Here is a 19,249-nt window from a genome sequence, read left to right as displayed (position 1 = left end):
AATGGGAGATTTAAATAAAGACGGCTGATCTGGCAAACAAAGAAACACTGATAATGTCGACAAATAGCTTTTAACAGTGCCCACAGCACAACCCTGTTGAGTCAAGAAAAGTGAAAACTGAAGAACATCTGACAAGTGGGCCTTTAAAAGGATCAATGGATCTCTCTCCAAACCATTTAACAAACTTAGACTACCTATAGGAATAAATAGACTTAGTGGAGTGTCACCTGGAGGATACAATAACATCCACCACATCCAGTGGGAGAGAGAAGGAACTCAGGTTGCCCCGTTCAATCTCCAGGCATGAAGGGGCAGGCTCTGGAGGTGGGGCTGTAGAACCTGCTTCTGCGGGAGGTGGTCTGCCCTGAGAGGGAGACGGAGCGGAGGGTGCGATGAGAGGTAAAGTAGATCTGTGTCCCACACCCTTCTTGGCCAATCTGGGGCAATCAATATAACTTGGGCCCGGTCTTGGCAAATCTTCCTCGGAACCCGAGGAATCAAGGGCATGGGAGGAAACATGTAAATGAGCTGCTAGCTCCAATTCATTTGAAACAAGTCCCTCAACGCTCCCTGCATCAGATACTGGAGACTACATAACAACGGGTAGTGCACATTCTCGTGAGTGGCAAATAGGTCCAACCTAGGAGACCCCCACATCTGGAAGATGTGATGGACCACCTCCGGATGAAGCCACCACTCGTGATCAGCAGAGTAACGCCGAATGAGACTGTCCGCACGAACATTCAGCACACCGGCTAGATGATTTGCAAACACACAAATCTGATGGTTCTGAGCCCAGGACCAGAGTCGCAGAGCCTCTCGACAGACGATACAACCCTACACCTCCCTGTTTGTTGATGTACCACACTGCGGTAGTGTTGTCCATCAGGACCTGAACTGACTGACCGCTAAGGGAAGGAAGGAAGGAAAGCCTTTAGTGCTAAACGTATCGCCCGCAATTCCAGAAGGTTGATATGAAGCAATTTTTCCTCTGGAGATCAAAGACCCAGGACCTCTAGATCCCCCAAATGAGCACCCCACCCTAAAGTGGAGGCGTCCGCGATCACTGAGGCCACCGGTGGAGGAGGCTGAAAGGGCTTTCCTTGACAGGTTGCACTGCACACTCCACCAAGACCGCTCCGCTGCAACGTCTCTGGAGATTCTGACTGATTCCATGAGATCTCCATTGTGTTGATACCACTGCCTGCGGAGGCACTACTGGAGTGCCTTCAAGTGCCAGCGTACATGGTTGACCAACAGAATGCAGGAAGCGAACAGACCGAGCAGCAGAAGGACCTTCAAGACTGGAACAACCGCTCCATTGTGAAACAACTGGATCGTTTCTTGAATGTCGAGATTCCTTTGAGGAGGTGGAAAAGCTTGACACACAATAGTATCCAGTAGCACCCCTATGAACAGGTTGCACTGAGAGGGCACCAGGTGAGATTTGGGCACATTTATTGAAAAACCCAAGTTGAACACCAGTTGAGGTATCACTTTTGCAGATGATGAAGCACCATCTCCGGCGACTCCGCTTTGAGCAGCCAGTCGTCCAGATAAGGGAAAACTGGAATCTCTGACCTCCTGAGAAGAGCTGCCACCACTGCCATTACCTTTGTGAAGACCTGAGGTGCAGTAGTAAGACCAAACGGTAGGACCGCAAATTGGTAGAGCTGCGACCCTACCGTAAAACGGAGATACTTCCTGTGCGACTTCAGGATGGGGATGTGAAAATACGATCCTGTAAATCGATCTACACCATCCAGTCCTATTGCTACAGCACCAAAATAACCTGAGCAACGGTTAGAATCTTGATTTTCTCCTGCTTCAGGTAAAAATTAAAAACCCTGAGGTCCAAAATTGGAAGTAACCTGCCATCCTTCTTGGGGATCAGAAAATACCGGGAGCAGCACCCATGACCCCTTTCCTGCTCCGGAACCACCTCTATCGCACCATTTTGTAATAAAGCAAGAACCTTCTTCTGTAGAAGAAGTAAATGGTCTTCTGAACAAAAACCTTGACAAGGAGGACGAGGTGGAGGAAATTCCCAAAAGGGAAGGGCGTACCCATTCTCTACAAGGTTTAGGAATCCACAGGCAGATGTATCCATCAGAATATAAACAACTAGCGCATTAAAGCAGCCTCCGCATACTCAGGGAGAGCTATGTGAAACAAGCCTTTTGGAAATATGCCGGTTCGCTTCAGTTCCCAACCTATGGCCCAACCTGAAACTATAACCAATCCTGCAGCTGCTCTCAGTCTCGTGCTGATTTCAGTATGAGAGCAGCTGCAGGATTGGATGGAGAAGGCTGAGCCAACGCTCCTTTTGTGACTGAGGACTGTCTTCAATTCAATGGCTGTTAACACAGCTGCTGGATTTGTGCCACACAAGAACGCATGTTGGGCTGGCCGTCGCAAGACGGGCGGCCAATCCAACATTCGCACTACACACTTTTGGTGTCATCCCTGCTGCTGTCAATCAGCAACAATCACCTCTGCACATGCATTCGCTGGCAGCAAGGTGAGATTGAGGTTAAATAAATAATTTTAATGTATTCTTCCCCCTTTAGGACGAAGGAGCATCGCAGCGGGCAGGGCGACGCTCCTCTACACTAAAGAAGGAACCACGGCGGCTGCTCCCCAGATATAGGATTGTACCTCGTGGGGTACAGTTTTCGCTGCCATATACCAGAACTCACGGTATCCCTTTGACAGCAGTAATACCAGACGTATTATGACAAATACAGAATGAGTAATGAGCAGAACCTGCTCTGAATGTAGGGATGAAAAAGTTAGGAAATTTTACCCAAGTATCAACTATTATATTAGCAAACATAAAAGGGGAGGCAGCAGCAGTGGCAATACGCTAATACCGGAGAGATTTTATTAAATGCTTTAAGTTATCCTCCCTTTTAACTAATTTTAGCGATACCTGCTGCTCTGTATTTTACTGTTTAGTGCTTAACTCACCAGAGCTTTTTCTGAGGTACCTGACCTATGCCCTAGGTCTGGCGTCTCTCTTCTCCCATTGTTGGCTCATCTTTTCTTTTCTGTGCGACTCTTTGGTTCATCATGGGTTGTCCCTATTGCGTGGAGAAAAGACCATGCATTCGCACGGCTGCCATCTTGGGTGTTAGAGGTCCAGCTTGTGCATACTTCCGGGTTGAGGCATTTAATACCGAAGCAACACTGGGACCTCAGTGTTCCGAGCGCAGCAGACGCTCCAGAGGCAAGCCCGTCAGTGTCCATCCGCGCCTAGACGGTGCCAGGAGCCAGGCATGCTGCTCGTACCCCCCCCAGAAAATAAAAATGCCCCGGTTAAAACCTACTCAAGGACATGTCTCCTAAAACTACGTTCCAAACCACTCCACATGGTGTGTGCAAATAAGCTTGTCCTTACTACTGGGGAGGCCGAATATTGTCAGCATTGCAATTTCAGACCCACATATGGCCTGGCCTCTGTCCCTGGGACTGTCAAAACTGGTTTCAAATCCAGCCCTTTTCGGGGAACGTTAATAAACACATACAGCATGGCAAAACACAAAACCGAAATTGCTTTTTATGATCCAAACTCTCAACTTAGACTGCCTCTTTGTCGCCGAGACATGGGCCAGGGAGAACTCAGATCCAGACCTGGCAGATGCTGTTCCCCCTGGCTATATCATTCTCAGATGTGACCGCCTTGACCGTAGAGGTGGGAGACTGGCCTTGGTGGCGCAGAACTCTCTTAGATGCACTCTGTGCATTGTGGATTGTGACCCTGGCTCGCTACTGTAGGCAGCTTTTTTCGGGTTTAAGCTATAGTCGATAATTATAACTTTTCAGGCCTCCTGGTATACCGCCCGTCTGGCCCTAGAGAACAAGTTACTTACCTTCCGTGACAACATATCTGTAAGAAACATAGGTTAGTTATAGATTCCTTACCTTAGAATTACCGCCAGGTGTCAGACAACATCTGCAACGTTTTTCGTCAGCAGTACCCCTGAGCGTCGGAAGAAGCCTTCGGTCGACTCTGCGTTCGTCGTTGGCATTGTGGTTGCCGGGGTGACGCCACGGTAGCTACACAGACGTCACCCTCGCACACTGAAGTAAGTTCTGTACATGACTTTCTACGAGCCATGCAAGACACTTACCACTGGTGCACAAAACTAGGGCCCTGAAAGGAAGCCCTTCACCCTAGAAGTCAGTTCACAAACCGGGGAGGATGGGTGGGGCGGGTAGGAATCTATAACTAACCTATGTTTCTTACAGATATATCCTTACCGAAGGTAAGTAACTTGTTCATCTGAAAGAAACAGTTAGTTATAGATTCCTTAACTTCGAAAAGATCCCCAGCAATACCAACCCCGGAGGTGGGTCTGCGAACCAAGTTCACATCAGAAAGTCCTGGAGAACAGAACAGTCAAAGAAGCTGTCTCTCCGGACTTGGCTGTCCAGGCAGTAGTGTTTGGTGAACGTGTGCAGCGATGCCCACGTGGCTGCCTGATATATTCATTCAGAGGCACTCCTCCCCCTAAGGCAGTAGTGGCTGCCATCGCCCTGGTGGAGTGATTGCACAGCCCCACTGGAGGCACCTTTTTAGCCAGAGAGTAACAATCCTTAATACACCACACAGCCCTTCGAGAAATGGTGCGTTTGTGTACGGCCGACCCTTCTTTGCACCCCCGTAACCCACAAAAGGTTGATCATCTACCCGGAACTGTTTTGTGCGATTCAGATAGAAGGAGAGAGCACATTTTGGGTCCAAACGGTGGAGCCTCTCTTCCTCCTTTGAAGGAGGCGGAAAGAAGGTGAGAAAGTAATGGTCTGCCAGATGTGGAAGGCAGTGACCACCTTAGGAAGGAAGGATGGACGAGTCCGGAGAACCACCTTGTCCGGATGAACAGACAGGAAAAGAGGTTAAGAAGAAAGAGCCTGGAGCTCACTCACCCTTCTAGCAGAAGTGATGGCTACCAGGAAAGCAGTCTTAAGAGACAAAAAACGTAAAGGACAGTTATGAAGCTGCACAAAGGGACTGCACATTAAGTAAGTTAGTACAAGATTCAAGTCCCACTGAGGCATAATGAAAGGAATTGGAGGAAAGAGATGCGTTACGCCTTTCCAGAAACTACTGGGGACTTGAAAAGAGAAGGCTGATATGGCAGCCGAAGGAAGACAGAGATAGCTGAAAGGTAGCCCTTGATAGTGCCCAGAGCAGAGCCCTGCTGGGATAAAGAGAGAAGGAACGAGAGGACTTCAGAGAGAGGGGCAGAAAGGGGATCCACAGCCTTTGCTGTGCACGTGCCACAAATTTGTTCCACCTGCAGGCGTATACAGTCTTTGTGGAGGGACGCCTGGCTGCCAAGATTACATCACAAACCTCGGGAGGAAGGTCGAAAGAAGTCAACTGCCGCCGCTCAATCTCCACTCAAGGAGGTTGAGACTGGACAGGTTCGGGTGGAGGACCATCCCCTGCTGCTGCGACAGAAGATCCTCCCGAAGAGGCAGTCGGATCGGAGGAACGATGGCCATGTTGAGCAGATCGGGATACCAGACTCTTCGTGCCCAATCCGGAGCTACAAGAACGACTTGGGCCCGGTCCTGCCTGATCTTCTTCAGCACTCTGGGTAGAAGTGGTATAGGCGGAAAGGCGTACAACAGACCGGAACTCGACTCGCGATGAAAAGCTTCGCTGAGTGAGTACCGCCTTGGAAATTCCAACGCGCAGAATTGCTGACATTGCGCCTTCTCTTCGATGGCGAATAGATCTAACCAAGGTTCTCCCCACTGTTGAAAGAGACCTTGCACCACCTTCGAGTGAAGTCGCAACTTGTGATTCATCATGCACATGCGGTTGAGTTTGTCTGCCCTGGCGTTCAGAGAACCTGCCAGGTGTTGCACCACCAAGGAAATGCCTTGATGTTCCAGCCACGTCGATGGGCCTCCTGAGATAGGGTCCACGACCCCACCCGCACTGTTTGTTGCAATACCACATTGGGGTGTTGTTGTCCGTGAACACCTGCACTACTCTTCCCCGGACAGAGGGAAAGAACGCCTTCAGTGCAAGACGAATCGCTCAGAGCTCCAGAAGGTTGATGTGAAGCTCGACTCCGCCTGAGACCAGAGGCCTCTGATCTCCGCCTCTCCCATGTGGCCGCCCCACCCCAGAAGGGAAGCATGCGTCACCACAGTGTGGTGGGGTTGGTGGAAGAAAGAGAGATCTGCCACTGACCCAATCCTGGTTCATGAGCCACCACTGCAGTTGTTGAGCATTGCCCTCCGAGATCTGAACGTAGTCTGACAGATTTCCCCGATGCTGTGCCCACTAGAACTTCAGGTCCCACTATAGATCCTACATAAGCCACCTGGCATGATTGGTCAGCAGGATACAGGAGGCCATGAGGCCCAGCAGCCGTGTTTTTGACAAAAATAATTAAATGATTAAACGCGAGGGGTGCAAGTAAGAGTTTACAGTTTGGGGTGGCAGGTGTGATTTATTACCTTAGACAGGCTGGTCCTTACCCAGTTTTGAAGCAGATTCTGTCTTGTATGGCAAACCAGTGAGATTCCCCTGTGAGGCAGACTTGTGTTTCGGCAGTTTGATGTGAGCCGTGAAACTGATTTTTGGGAATGTTGATGTGCGTGTAATTACAGGGATTGAATCCAACTGCTTTTTAGCGTCATTCATTTCTCTAAACTTTTTTCTTGTGCGAGACCAGACGAAACCTCTAAGTCAGTCACCATTTGACAGTTAAGTCACTTTAACCCAAAATATGTAGGTTACTCATCGAGCAGGATTGGCAGATTTGTGGAAGTGTTACTGTTCCTTAGGATGGGATGGGATGGGCAGCGGGCAAATGGGAGAATGTTATATGCAGAGCTTCACTTTGCATTTTTCATGCTAAGACTTTTGTTGAAATTCTGTGCCCACGCATCTTCCTAATAACACCAATGTACCCTAAACTTTTGGAGATGTGGCTTCCAGGGTGAGGTGCTAGTGCCACCATTTGTATTAGGATTGGCCTTCCACTCCCTAGCCACCATCAACGTCATACAGTAATCTACGTCAGAGCTGGGTCATTGGGTTGCCACATGACATAATTGTTGACTTCATCAGAAGAGTTGGGGACAGTGAACCGTTAACCCACCATGTTCAGTATTCCAAACAAGAGAGGATTTAAAAGATAAATCCCAATGATTAATAAATGTTTAAATAGTTTTAGACAATTCCATAAAACGTGATTGATATTTCTCTTTAACAAACACCTTAAACTAAGGGTTTAAAAAATAAATAAATATATATATATATTTTACCATGTACAAAAGAGATGGGAGTGAAAAGTTTCCCTTTGCTTAATTTCTTTACAAAAATATAGGTACTTAAAAAAATTCCACGGAAATAAAGAAAACATAAGTACGCTAACATAACTGCCACCTCCTACTGACTTGGGGCTGCCAAGCCTAGGAACAGATGCTAGAGTTTGCAACACCCCCTTTGTGCGCCTTCTGCCTCTTTGTTTGAAGCACTGAACCCTCCCCCCCCCCATCTCACAAAAAAGCAAGACATTTAAAAGCAGCCACCAAAAAAGCAGCCTCAGCATTTACTTTGGCTCGAGACCGGTTTGCTGGGCCTTTTGAGCCCCCTCCCCCGCCTCCAGCTCTCAATAGCACATGACAGGCACAGGAGCCTAAGACGAGTGTTGGTAAAGCCTGCATGGGTTGGGGCCCCATAATACGCAAACCCGGGGGAGGTGAGGCGCATTATGACTGGCCACATCTGAATGCAATCAAGAGAAAAGAGTGAACGAGCCACAGGTTCTATGACCCCCTTCAGACACAAAGCCAGTCCATGTGCAGCCTAAATTAGAGGGGGTGTCGCGTACTCTCTGAAAACGAAGAAGCAGTTCTCAAACTTAAAGAATCATTTAACCGTAACATACCCCCCCCCCAAAAAAAACAAACCTCAGTGATCAATTTGAACTTAGACTCACTTATGAAGAGCACCCCCATATCAACTTAAGGCGCTGCAGACCAGCCCCACCGACACCTATCCAATCCGTGAAGCGCAGACTGAACTTGAAATGACGCCGGAGCAGTAAATGCAGATTCCTTAGTTCAGCCCCAGTTATCACTTTCAGCCCAAGGACTACTCATGAATTGCAGCCCCCATGCCACCTAGGGCATGCACCTCCAACAAACACCGGAATCGCACCCAATTTATTACAGTAATTAACTCAGAAACGGCACCAAACCTTCATCGATAAATACTAGACTCGCACCCCACCCCCGTCTAAACCACGGCTTGAAGAGTTATAAAAAAAAAATCACAAACGCCAGAATCAATAGTGAGTGCAAATAAAAACATATTGCACAGCAAAAAAAAGCCTCTATCATAAGCCGTAGCCCCTCACCTAAAACACACCCATAAAAACGCCGCCCTCCCAGACTGTGTACTACCAATTTTGAAATACACTTATGGACAGAATGCACACATCCACCCAATAAAGACTATCACGTGAAACCACCTCAGTTAAATAATTTAAACTCCCCACTGCATCTCACGCGGTCCATTGCAGGTCACAAGAACTTCTCAGCATCATACTGGCTCCCGCAGGCGCCCTCTCTCCCCTTCCTGACATCCGAGCTGCCGAGTCACAACAAAGGAAACGCAGGCAGAAATCACAGGCACCCACCTTCTCGGAGCTACAGAGCAGCAGCTGGGGTATGAGCCCCCTTTGTCTCCTTCCAGAACTTTCCAGCACGCCCCGTGTACGTGCGCTCCTTTCACTGGGAGCAGAGTTCATTCCCGCCCATGCTCCATTAATCCCGGCGCTCCGGCATCCCTGCTGCTGGATGGCGGTCACAGAAGCTCTGCTTTCGGTGCATCGAGCTCTGGGCCTCCGCTCCTTAAACTGTACAAGCTCGGAAAGACCTCTGACGTGATCCGCCAGACTCCAGTGGGTCCCCAGGCACACTGGACACGTCGCTCTCTGGATCACGGGCAGGACACTGCTTCATGGCTGTAGCCCAGCCCTCTGCTGATGGCGCACTTGGCTCAGCTGCACACACAACTAAACTGCAGTAAAAAATAATGACCTAGTATGTCCCATTGAAAGCTGAAACAATCGCAGTAAAATTGTAACAGCCATGGCACCGAAATGTAAAATGTACAATATCAGTGGCTCACATTAAAAAGACGTCAGCAGTTCTTTCATTCAGTTGCTTCCCTAGGAAATGGATCCAAAAAAACAGAACAATTGCACGAGTGGTGCGCGCACGACGCAGCAAGACATGTTCTTTCACTTACCGCGCCTGTGTCTGGGCACGATAATTGAAAGCACATGACGGCCGGAGCAATTCGCCCACCTTTGGCCTATTGTGTGCAGTCTTTTATAAAAAATACTCACACAAAGGCCAATAGCGGCCCACAAAAGGAAAAGCACACGCATAAGCGTGGCTATTCTTAGGTCAGCTTGAAAACCAAGTTTTTAGCTACTAAATGTCTCGTGCTACACACTGCACCGCTAGGCGCGAGACCTAAAAAGGGATGCAAGCATGTTTCGGTAACATGTTATATGCACTACTGGGGAGGTTCAAGCCAAGAATTAATTAGGTCAAATGCTTATGCAATACAAAAGCCTTGTGTTCTGTCAAAAATGATATATTTATTTATATTTTACCTTCTTGCAGTCACCAGTAGGGAGTTACAGCTAGGACCATGTTTCCATAGGAAGTGTTTTTTGACTTGCCTGTATCTTTGGTGCCATTTGATGAATCTTCAAGAAATTTCCCCCAAACAGTTCCCTGGTGAATCTCTTTGCACATTGAAAGTTTCCTGGTGATCGGTCAAGCGAGAGCCAAGAAAAAGGGAGGTTTAAAAAAAGGTGAGTTTTTAAATGTTAATTCTCATATGACCTTTAGTCGAAGTTGAAGCCTGAAGCACTGAACAGAATTACACGAAATTTGGCAAAAAGGAGATTTGGTTATGCAGATCACGCTTTGTTCTTTGGTGTGAATCCATTCGGTAGTTGTTGGGGAATTTAAGAAAATAAAGTTAGTGATATCTGTGGCTGCGACAACTTTGCAAAAAGTAAGCTTCTGCAGGGAAAAGCAGAGCTATGATTGGCTGCCAACACTTCAACCATGAGGTATTAGTAGCCATCTTGAGACTGAGATGGCTGCCAACACTATAAGGGGTGTGGGCAGTGCTGACTCCATCCCCATATAAATAAAAGAGTGAAACAGCTGGATAGCTGAGAGCTTATTAGAGGCCATGCCCTCTTTCACCACCACTCTGCAAACATGCCTCCTGGCGCACTACTGATTGGGGGATTTAGTCCCCTTTGTCGGTCCTTTGAGGTCAAGAACCCCTCCTGTTATTACCCGTAAGTCCCAAACATTGGGATTGATGAGAGCTCATCTTAGGCCCGCCCCCTTTGTCCACCACTCTGCAAACATGCCTGCTGGTGCACTACTTGTTGGTGGATGAAGTCCCCTTGGATGATGAGGATCCTTGGGGGGCCAACAACCCCTCCTTTTACCTCCAGCAAGTCCCACAGAGTGGAACTACTGAGAACTTGTGGGAGGCCTGCCCTCTTTCTCTACTACTTAGAAAGTAGAATTTTTAAAGAACATAGAAATTCACTAAAAAACTAAAGGTTACATGAACATTATAGTTAGAAAATAGAATAAAAAACATTAGAAATTCACTGAAAAAAACAGAGGTTACAGGTACGTTATAGTTAGGCTGAAATTTCACTTGTACAAAAAGCTGCATGGCTCTGTGCACCCAACTTAATTTTTTATAACATTTCCCCCAGTCCCAGCCCACTCTGGGCCCTATTCAAAATAAGCGCGGGAGCCAGTGCTTTTAAATTTTTTTTTGCTGGAGACGTGGACACGCCGCGGATAACTGTGCAAAAAATGCTTTTTTTGCCCCGGCAAGGCAACTCTGGGAACCCAGGACCAGAGATAAGGGGTCAAGGAATTCCTACCCTGCCTGCCCCCCTTTAAAAAATGTTTTACGTTTTTTGTGGGGCTGAAGCAGAGTCCCAAGATGGCTGCCAACGCAACCTGGTTGAAGTGCTGGCAGACAATCAGATCTCAGTACGAGACCGGGAGGATTCTTTGAGCCTTCATTTTCCTAGATATACAAATTTGTCTTTAATAACTCTAAAACTACAGAACGGATTTATACCAAATAACAAAAAACACTTTCTAACTTTCCACCAAATTTGGTGTCATTCCATCCAGCAGAACGGGCTGTAGGGGTCTTCAAAATTCCTATGGGAATTAGCGTCGGAAAAGCACCCCACCCACCCCTTTCTCTGCCCCTGCATGATGGATCATCCCAAGACTTAATGTGCACAAGACCCAACTTGACACTTTTTTTGGAACATTTCGTGAAGATTCAAACAACACTAAAAATGTAGGGAAGTCAAACAATGCTTTTCCTATGGAAACATGGTCCTAACTGTAACTACATACTGGTGACCTGAAGGAAGGTTTTGAAGGCGGAAGCAACTTGTGACGAAGCATCTCCAAACATGGAAGAGGTTCATCAGACAATGGAGACTGCTTGGAAAGTACCCTGAACAGTTTCTTGCTTGCATGCAGTCACTCACTTGAAGATAGAACAAGAATAGTTCCTTGAATTGGATGATCTAAAACTCGTTCTTGGAATCATAGTAGTGCACTTTTATGGGGTCAGAAGTGCCAGTCAGCAAATAGAACCACAGTGCCTGTTTTGGTCAGCCAATGAATAGGAAGTACAAATACAACCACCTCCATCAGTGGTATAAAGCTAGTGAGATATTGCTTTCCTTGCAGAAATCCATGCAACTAACTGAAGTCAGGTCCCATGTAAAACATACTACAACCCTTGAGTATCCTCCAGTGATATCAAATGCTTGCAAAGATGGAAGAATAATGTAAAAAGACAGACATGGGAGAGAACAGTACTAAAAAGATTTAAGATGGGAAACTCATCTTTCATGAAAGCAAAAGGAAATGATGTTACGGAGAAAGAAGAACATTTGCACAGCCAATTTATTACTCCTAGAGAAAAGGCCCTTACACCGAGCAGATTGAATTCACTCTGCTCCTACCTATCAGCTGATTGTGATTATTGCAAGTTGGTCCTTACCGTGTCATATGTTTGGAAATAGGTCTAGCATTATACTTAAGTTCTGTTTGAAAATAAAGAATAAAGTCAACAAAAAAAAGAAATCACAAAAATCAAGAACTCGTTCTTGTGGTTTGACTACCACTGATTCCCTGTCCCAAGCACTATTTGCATGCAGTTATCGTACACGCCTCAATATTAAAAATAACACTTTTGTTTCATACTTAAACATCTGTGCAGATTTTTTATTTGGAAAATTGCTTTATTTAGCAAATTCTTAACAGTAATATTTTAAGATACAGGTACTAACCATTAGCCATGGGATTCTGTTTAATGTACTCTCTTCGCACATTAATATTCTTCAGCAAACATTGCCGGGCATGCGCCCTCCTTTCTTTCACTGGGTCTTTGGCACACAAGGCAAATATTGCCATATATTCCAATGGAAGAAGTAACTTCACTAGAGCTTTATGTAGCTTCTGTGCAAAGATCTGTCTCACTTGGTAGCACTCGTCCTGTAGTAGAAAACAAAATATGTTAGATACATACAAAATTATCTTTGTTAATTCAGTTAGCTCACTCTGCTTCACAACCTGTTGAGCAAGTTACTTACTTTAGGTAACGCCTTATCTGGTACAGACAGTATCCATCTGTAGATTCCTTAGCCTAGAATCTACCCCACGCGTCAGACTGGATCCGGAAATTATTTCAGCAGTACCTCTGCGTTTCGGTAAAGGGTGAAGCGAAACAATGCAGCATCTCACGAATGGGACATCAATGAAGTCCATGAAAGCCCTACCCAGACGCGCTGACATCACTTTCTTTCGTGACTATTTCCGCACCAATAACATAGCACCACTTAGAGAAATAGTCTTTGCAGTGAGTCAAAAAGGGAAAATTCTTATATCAACAAGTACAGATTAACTGTAGTAGAATGAAAAAAGGGGATCCTGGAGACAACAGGCCCCCTCAGTTCCCAGAGTGGGGAGGATGGGTGGATCGATGAGGAATCTGCGGCTGGATTGTGTTCCTACCAGATAAGGCATTACTGACATTAAGTAACCTGCTCATCTGATAGAGACATATAGCTGCAGATACTTGCCTCAGAAATAAATGCCTAAGCAATACCATCCCTGGAGGAGAGGCTGCGAACTGGCCTCATCAAAGATCCCCTAATAGAAGAAGCCAATCCGAAAGATAGAAGGGACCAGACTATCCAAAACAAGCATTGGCATAGCCAAAAGGTCTCGACTTTGGGACCCTGTAAGTAAAAAAAAAAAAAAATATGAAGTATAAGACTTCATGTTTACATTTACTTCATATTTAGGATGCAGTAAATGCAAACGTGAAGTCTTACACTTCAGTTTTTTTGGATGGCAGCAACTGCCCTCTGCATGGAATAACGGCAGCGACAGACCTCTGCATGGGACAGTGCAGAGACATCCCTATACATGGGACAACGGCAGACATCCACCTGCATGGGACAATGGTAGATACCGCCCTCAGCATGGGACAATGGCAGCTACAATCCCCTGCATGGGACAACGGCAGAGACAGTCCCCTGCATGGGACAACGGCAGAGACAGCCCCCTGCATGGGACAATGAAGAGACATATATATGGGACAATGGCAAAGACAGCCCCTTGCATAGGGCAATGGCAGAAACAGCCCTTTGCATGGGACAACAGCGAGACAGCCATTTGCAAGGGACAATGGCAGACAGCCATTTGTAAGGGACAATGGCAGAGACAGCCCTATGCATGGAAAAGAGACAGGCCCCCATAAGGGAAATCAGCAGAGACTGCCCACTGAGGTAGCAACAGAGACCACCAAGACAGTCTGATGAGCACTCCTGGACACTCAGCCATTGAGGTGGGCAAGTAGTGACAAAAATAGCCCCCCGCCGGGGGTTGGGGCATTCATAGAGACAATCCACTGCAGGGGACAGCAGCAAAGAGCGCGCTCTGCAGGGGACAGCGTGAGAAAACACTTGAGTCACTCCCCAGGACAGCCTGCCTTTGAGAGAGACATGCAACATCAGGGAGTGCTTCAGAAGCTCCCCAGGTGACGTGCTTCCTTTGAGACCACGCAGCGGCAGTGAGACGGCCCTCTGCATTGGAGAACGACAGAGACAGCCCTCTCTATGGGACCATGACAGAGACAGCCCTATGTGTGGGATAATGGCAGAAACAGGACCCCATAAGGGAAATCAGCAGAGACTGCCCACTGGGGCAACGACCGAGACAACCAAGAGAGCATGTGGAAAGGCTCATGGAGACCAGCCATTGAGGGGGGCAAACGGTGACAAAAATAGCCCCTCTCATGGGGCATTCACAGAGACAGCAGCAAAGAGTGCACTCTGCAGGGTACAGCATGAGAGACCGCCTGAGTCGCTCTCCAGGACAAGCTGCCTTTGAGAGAGACATGCAACATCAGAGAGCGCTTTAGACGCACCCGGGAGACACGCTTCCTTTGAGAACACGCAGTGGCAGAGACGGCCCTCTGCGGGGGCAGAGGCGGTCCACGGGCCTCGCTTCTACACGGCTTGACATTTCAAGCCTGACAGGACGCTTCCTTAACAGGAAGTAATTCATACCCAGATATTACGACTAATAATTGGCTTTTTAGAAAATTTCTAGCTCATAAATATTCATCCCCTTTTGCCCTACAAATCTATTATTGTTTTAACGACAATGGGATACTGTAGCTTGCATTAAGAGTGCATTATTTTTTCATTTAATGTAATTTATAATGTATATAATGAGGGCTAATAAAGTCAGAATATGAGGATTGATGGCGCTGGAGAGGATCGTCTTTACTTCTCTGTAGGTCGCCGCAGAGGCAGGCAACATGCATTTGTTTTTAAATAATTGCGTTTGTGCGCGCTTTCCATTTAGAGGACCAGTTCTTAGGGGACGAGCCGTCTCAGCCGAGTGTTTTCCTTGTCAGGCGTCTGACGCCAGGTGAGGCCGGGGTAGGGAGCTGAATACTCAGCAGCCTCAGCTGGGGGTGGTCGGAGAGGGGAGAGGGGTCTTGGTCGACCCCCTCAGCCCAGACTGCTTGGCCAGATCTGTACGAGGTGCGCAGCACTTAAGCCTCAGAGTAGGTCTGCCTTCCGGGTGTTCTCTATCAGCTCGCCTATGCTGCCTTTTGAAAATGAAGTGAAAAACTTTGAAATGAAACCACTTGGAAATAGTTAACTTTCACGCCAGCATCTTTGTGTCTACAAATATGAACACAACGCTCTGACTGACCCAGCTGCTTTCTGTCTACGTTTTCACGGTGTATCAGTTCGCTCCTAAGTATCACAATATGTTCCTCGCTAACTATCGAGGTTTGTAAGGGGATGAGGGAGATACAGCGCTTTCAGGCTGAGGCTTCTAGAGAAGTATTCATAATTAACGAGAAAAACTAATGCGCGCACCACGCGCTTAAGGAGGCGGCAGCAGGGGGAGGTGAGTGAGGACGGGGGCCTGCGCACACACAGATTCCCTTGCGAGAGCGAGCAAACATATGTTGCCAAAGCTCGCTCCCGCAAGGGAATCGAAAAACGTGCATGCATTGCCATTGAAAGCAATGCAATGTGTGCACGTTTTTGGCTGAAAAGCCGAATATTTTTTTTTGTATTTTTCCTATGCAGCGCATATGCGCTGTGTAGGCAAGACCTAAAAATGATAGGGAACCAAAGATGCTCACCAAAAGGATTGATCTCCAAGAAGGACTATGGGAAGCCCGTAGGAAGTCGAAAGCTATAAGAAAATGAGAAATACAGAATGAACCAATAAAAGCCCCAAAAAGGATACAACCTAAGATTGGGGAAATGCTAAAGGACCAAGGACAATAGATCATAGAGTTAAGGCTCAAAAACAAATGGGAGAGGAGTTGGCCTAACAGATAGGGCGGTCGACCTCGAATCTGGGTAACTGGGCTCGAGTCTCAGCAATGATGCTGAACATCCTGTGATTATAGGCAAATCACTTAATCTCCCCGTGCCTAACATAAATTAATGTGTCCTCATGTAATGCAACTGGTGCTATGTAAAGCGCCCTGATACCAGAGTTATCGGGTCAAGTTTGCGCTATATAAAACTCTGTTTTAAAAAAAGAGGCATACACAGTGTGCTCAGCCGCAGCGAACACAGACGGAGAATAAAGAACACCCACCAATCGTTGAGGAAACTATCCTGAGAAACAGATTTTGAAAAAAGGGGACCTCCACTGATGGAGAAAAAAAAAAAGAGAACAAACAATGCTGAAGAGCATCGCTAGGAAAACAACAAAAACAGTAAAAAGAAACATTCCTGAAGTAAAAGGCCGCTAACTAGAGATCTATTCAAGAGATAGGCATATAGATGCAGAGACATCCAAAGATACATTTATATAAGGATAACTATGCATATTAAAAAAACAGAAATTCCAGCAGAGATGTAACATATAGGGTACAGCAAAAGTATATTCTCTCCTCGGAAGGTAGCCCACGTAGTCTGCAAGTAAGCAGGACGACGAAAAGTGGCTGAATGAAGGACACTCCAAGGACAGAGGTAACCAAGGATGGACAGAGATAATACATCCTGAAGACATAAAAGAATAGTTTGCAACAGTAACTGAGGTGGAGACAGAAAAACAAGGCTGGGAAACAGCAACACAATGCCACATAAGAGTAGGAAGTGGGAGCATTGACCACTACAGGAAAACAAGGACAACGGTCCAAGAGTCAATGCCACAGAGGAGGATGAGAGGGAGAGGAGACGAGGGAGAGAGGTGTGGCCACCTCCCAGGGAGGACATAGTGTATTGGGATAGGGTGACTTACAACTGAAGGGCACATTGGTGCCCTCCTTTCATACTCCAGTTTGAGCAAGTTCTGGGAGTCCTTGGCTCCCGCTCTGGTGTGATAATGGACAAAGGACATGAGAGTATCCTCCCCACTATCCAGCCCCTCCTCCTGGAAGAAACCCCTGAAACGTTCCAACCTTTTCCTTAGGGTACTTCAGGGCTTACCTGTGGGTGGGTGCCTAGATTGGTCGTGGGACAAGATTTAGTTCAGATTCCACTTCAAGTTTAATTGTCTGGGCATTCTGGACCGCGCTGGACTTCGTGTTGGGAACCGAGACTGCAAGTGGGAAGACTCCTGCTGCTCCTGGTCTCGTCATCCTGCAAGTCTGCTGCAATTGTCTGTGCCTGTGATCCATACAGGTTCTTCACAGGACCTGTGGACATCCAAGACACCAGAAATAATCTCAGTTGGAATGAAGGAGTAACTCCCCTGCATCTGCAGGCACTGCAACTCTGCTGACCGGTTTGCTGGTCCTGGGCTCCCACGGACTCCGAAAGTCTCAGCAACACAGGTGGTGGTTCTGCAAATCCCTCAAGGCCTCCACTGCCGTCTCCCAGAGTTCAAGGCCAGTATCCCTTGTCGGAACCACTGTGCACCGTGCCAACTTGCCGTTGCCAAGGCTTGTTGACTCTCTACTCCAGAGATCTTCGGGCTCCAAGAAGCTCCAGCCTCAAACAACTCCTGCAGCAATGATCCTCGCCAGCAGCGCATCCTTTGCACCGTGGACCTTCATCCTTTGGTGAGCTGCTAGAGGTACTATTGCAACTACTGTGCCTCCGGCCTGTAGGTCCTCTTGAGGGTATTCTTCAACTCCTGTGGGTCCCCTTGTTTGCTCAGGGCCTGCTCGGACTTATCTACTCGTGTTGAGTTACTTGGACCTTGCTGGTCCTGACACTGCACCTTTTTTGTCGACAACATTGCTTGCCGCTGCCAAGGCTTGTTTGTAGTGCCCCTGCTGGACACTGACCCCTTGGCTCTCGACATCCGACAGCTCATGAGCGGATCCTTGTCTTCTACAGCATTGCCTTGTCCGCAAAGCTGCAACTTAAAGGACACCGTCAAATGCTCCTGCATCTCTGACATCGGTGGCCATTAGTCTCCGGTGCCTCCTGGTCCCTCCTGAGTAGCATAGACTCTGTCCCCTGGGCTTGTAGGTACCTCTCATCTTGAACTCATCGTTGGGTGCCACCCGACACTTTAATCTTCATCAGCGGCCTCTTTCCTGAAGTCCTCCATTGTGGTCTAAAGCGGTTTCCTACGCCACTTTGTGCACCTATGCACCCGGCTTCCCTGGTGTAGGTTTCGTGGTTCCTGGAGTATCCACGGGTGGGATGACTCTCCAACCTTCCGTCCTCCACAGTGTTTCCTAAGGGTCCGCTGGGAAGGGTCCCTCTTTAAAACTGCAACCGCGACTTCCCTATTGACTAACATTGGGCACGCGGTTGTGTTCGGGGGGATCCATGCTCATACTGAGTATCTCGGGATGCCAAACTCTTCGAGCCCAGTCGGGGGCCACAAGAATAACTTGGGCCCAGTCGCACCTGATCTTCTTCAGCACTGTAGGTAGAAGTGGTACAGGCGGAAAGGCATACAATAGACCGCAGCTCCACTCGTGACAAAAAGCGTCGCTGAGTGAGTGCCACCTTGGAAATTATAATGCGCAGAAGAGATGAGATTGCGCGTTCTCTTTGGTGGCAAGTGGATCTAACCAAGGCTCTCTCCACTGTTGAAAGAGACCTTGCGCCACCTCTGAGTGAAGACGCCATTCGTAATCCATCATGCTCCGGCGGCTGAGTTCGTCCGCCCTGGCGTTCAAGGAACCTGCCAAGTGTTGAACCGTCGTGGAAATGCCTTGACGTTCCATCCATGTCCAGAGACGTAGAGCCTCCTGACATCGGGTCCACGACCCCACCCCGCCCTGCTTGTTGCAATACCACATGGCGGTGGGGTTGTCTGTGAACACCTGCACTACTCCCCCCTTGACAGAGGGAAGGACTGCCTTCAGTGCAAGTAGGATCGCCCGGATCTCCAGAAAGTTGATATGGAGCCTGGACTCCGCCGGAGACCAAAAGCCTCTGATATCCACCTCTCCCATATGACCGCCCCATCCCAGGAGGGACGCATCCGTCACCCCTGTGTGCTCCAGTTGGGGAAGGGAGAGGATCGGTCACTGACCCTATGTTGGTTCGTGAGCCACCACTGCAACTGCTGTGCAGTGCCTTCCGAGATCTGGAATGGTTCGGACAGGTCCCCTTGGTGCTGCGCCCAATGGAACTTCAGGTCCCACAGCAGGGCCCGCATCTGGCATGAT

The 19,249-nt window shown here is 47.8% G+C and overlaps 1 protein-coding gene across 1 annotated transcript in view; it reads right to left on the bottom strand.

Annotated features, from left to right (window-relative positions):
• The window catches only part of PDS5A (PDS5 cohesin associated factor A), a 1,342,323-nt gene that overhangs the window by 346,096 nt on the left and 976,978 nt on the right, over positions 1 to 19,249 (bottom strand). Inside the window, exon 25 of the mRNA XM_078678314.1 lies at positions 12,414 to 12,618. Within this exon, the coding sequence (XP_078534440.1) occupies positions 12,414 to 12,618 (205 nt within the window). The remainder of the gene's footprint in view (positions 1 to 12,413; positions 12,619 to 19,249) is intronic.

The sequence above is a fragment of the Lissotriton helveticus genome, chromosome 2_2 (assembly GCF_964261635.1).
Source record: "Lissotriton helveticus chromosome 2_2, aLisHel1.1, whole genome shotgun sequence".
Lineage (NCBI taxonomy): Eukaryota > Metazoa > Chordata > Amphibia > Caudata > Salamandridae > Lissotriton > Lissotriton helveticus.
Note: the sequence above shows the minus strand (reverse complement) of the source record. Positions and strands in the feature narration are given on the sequence as shown.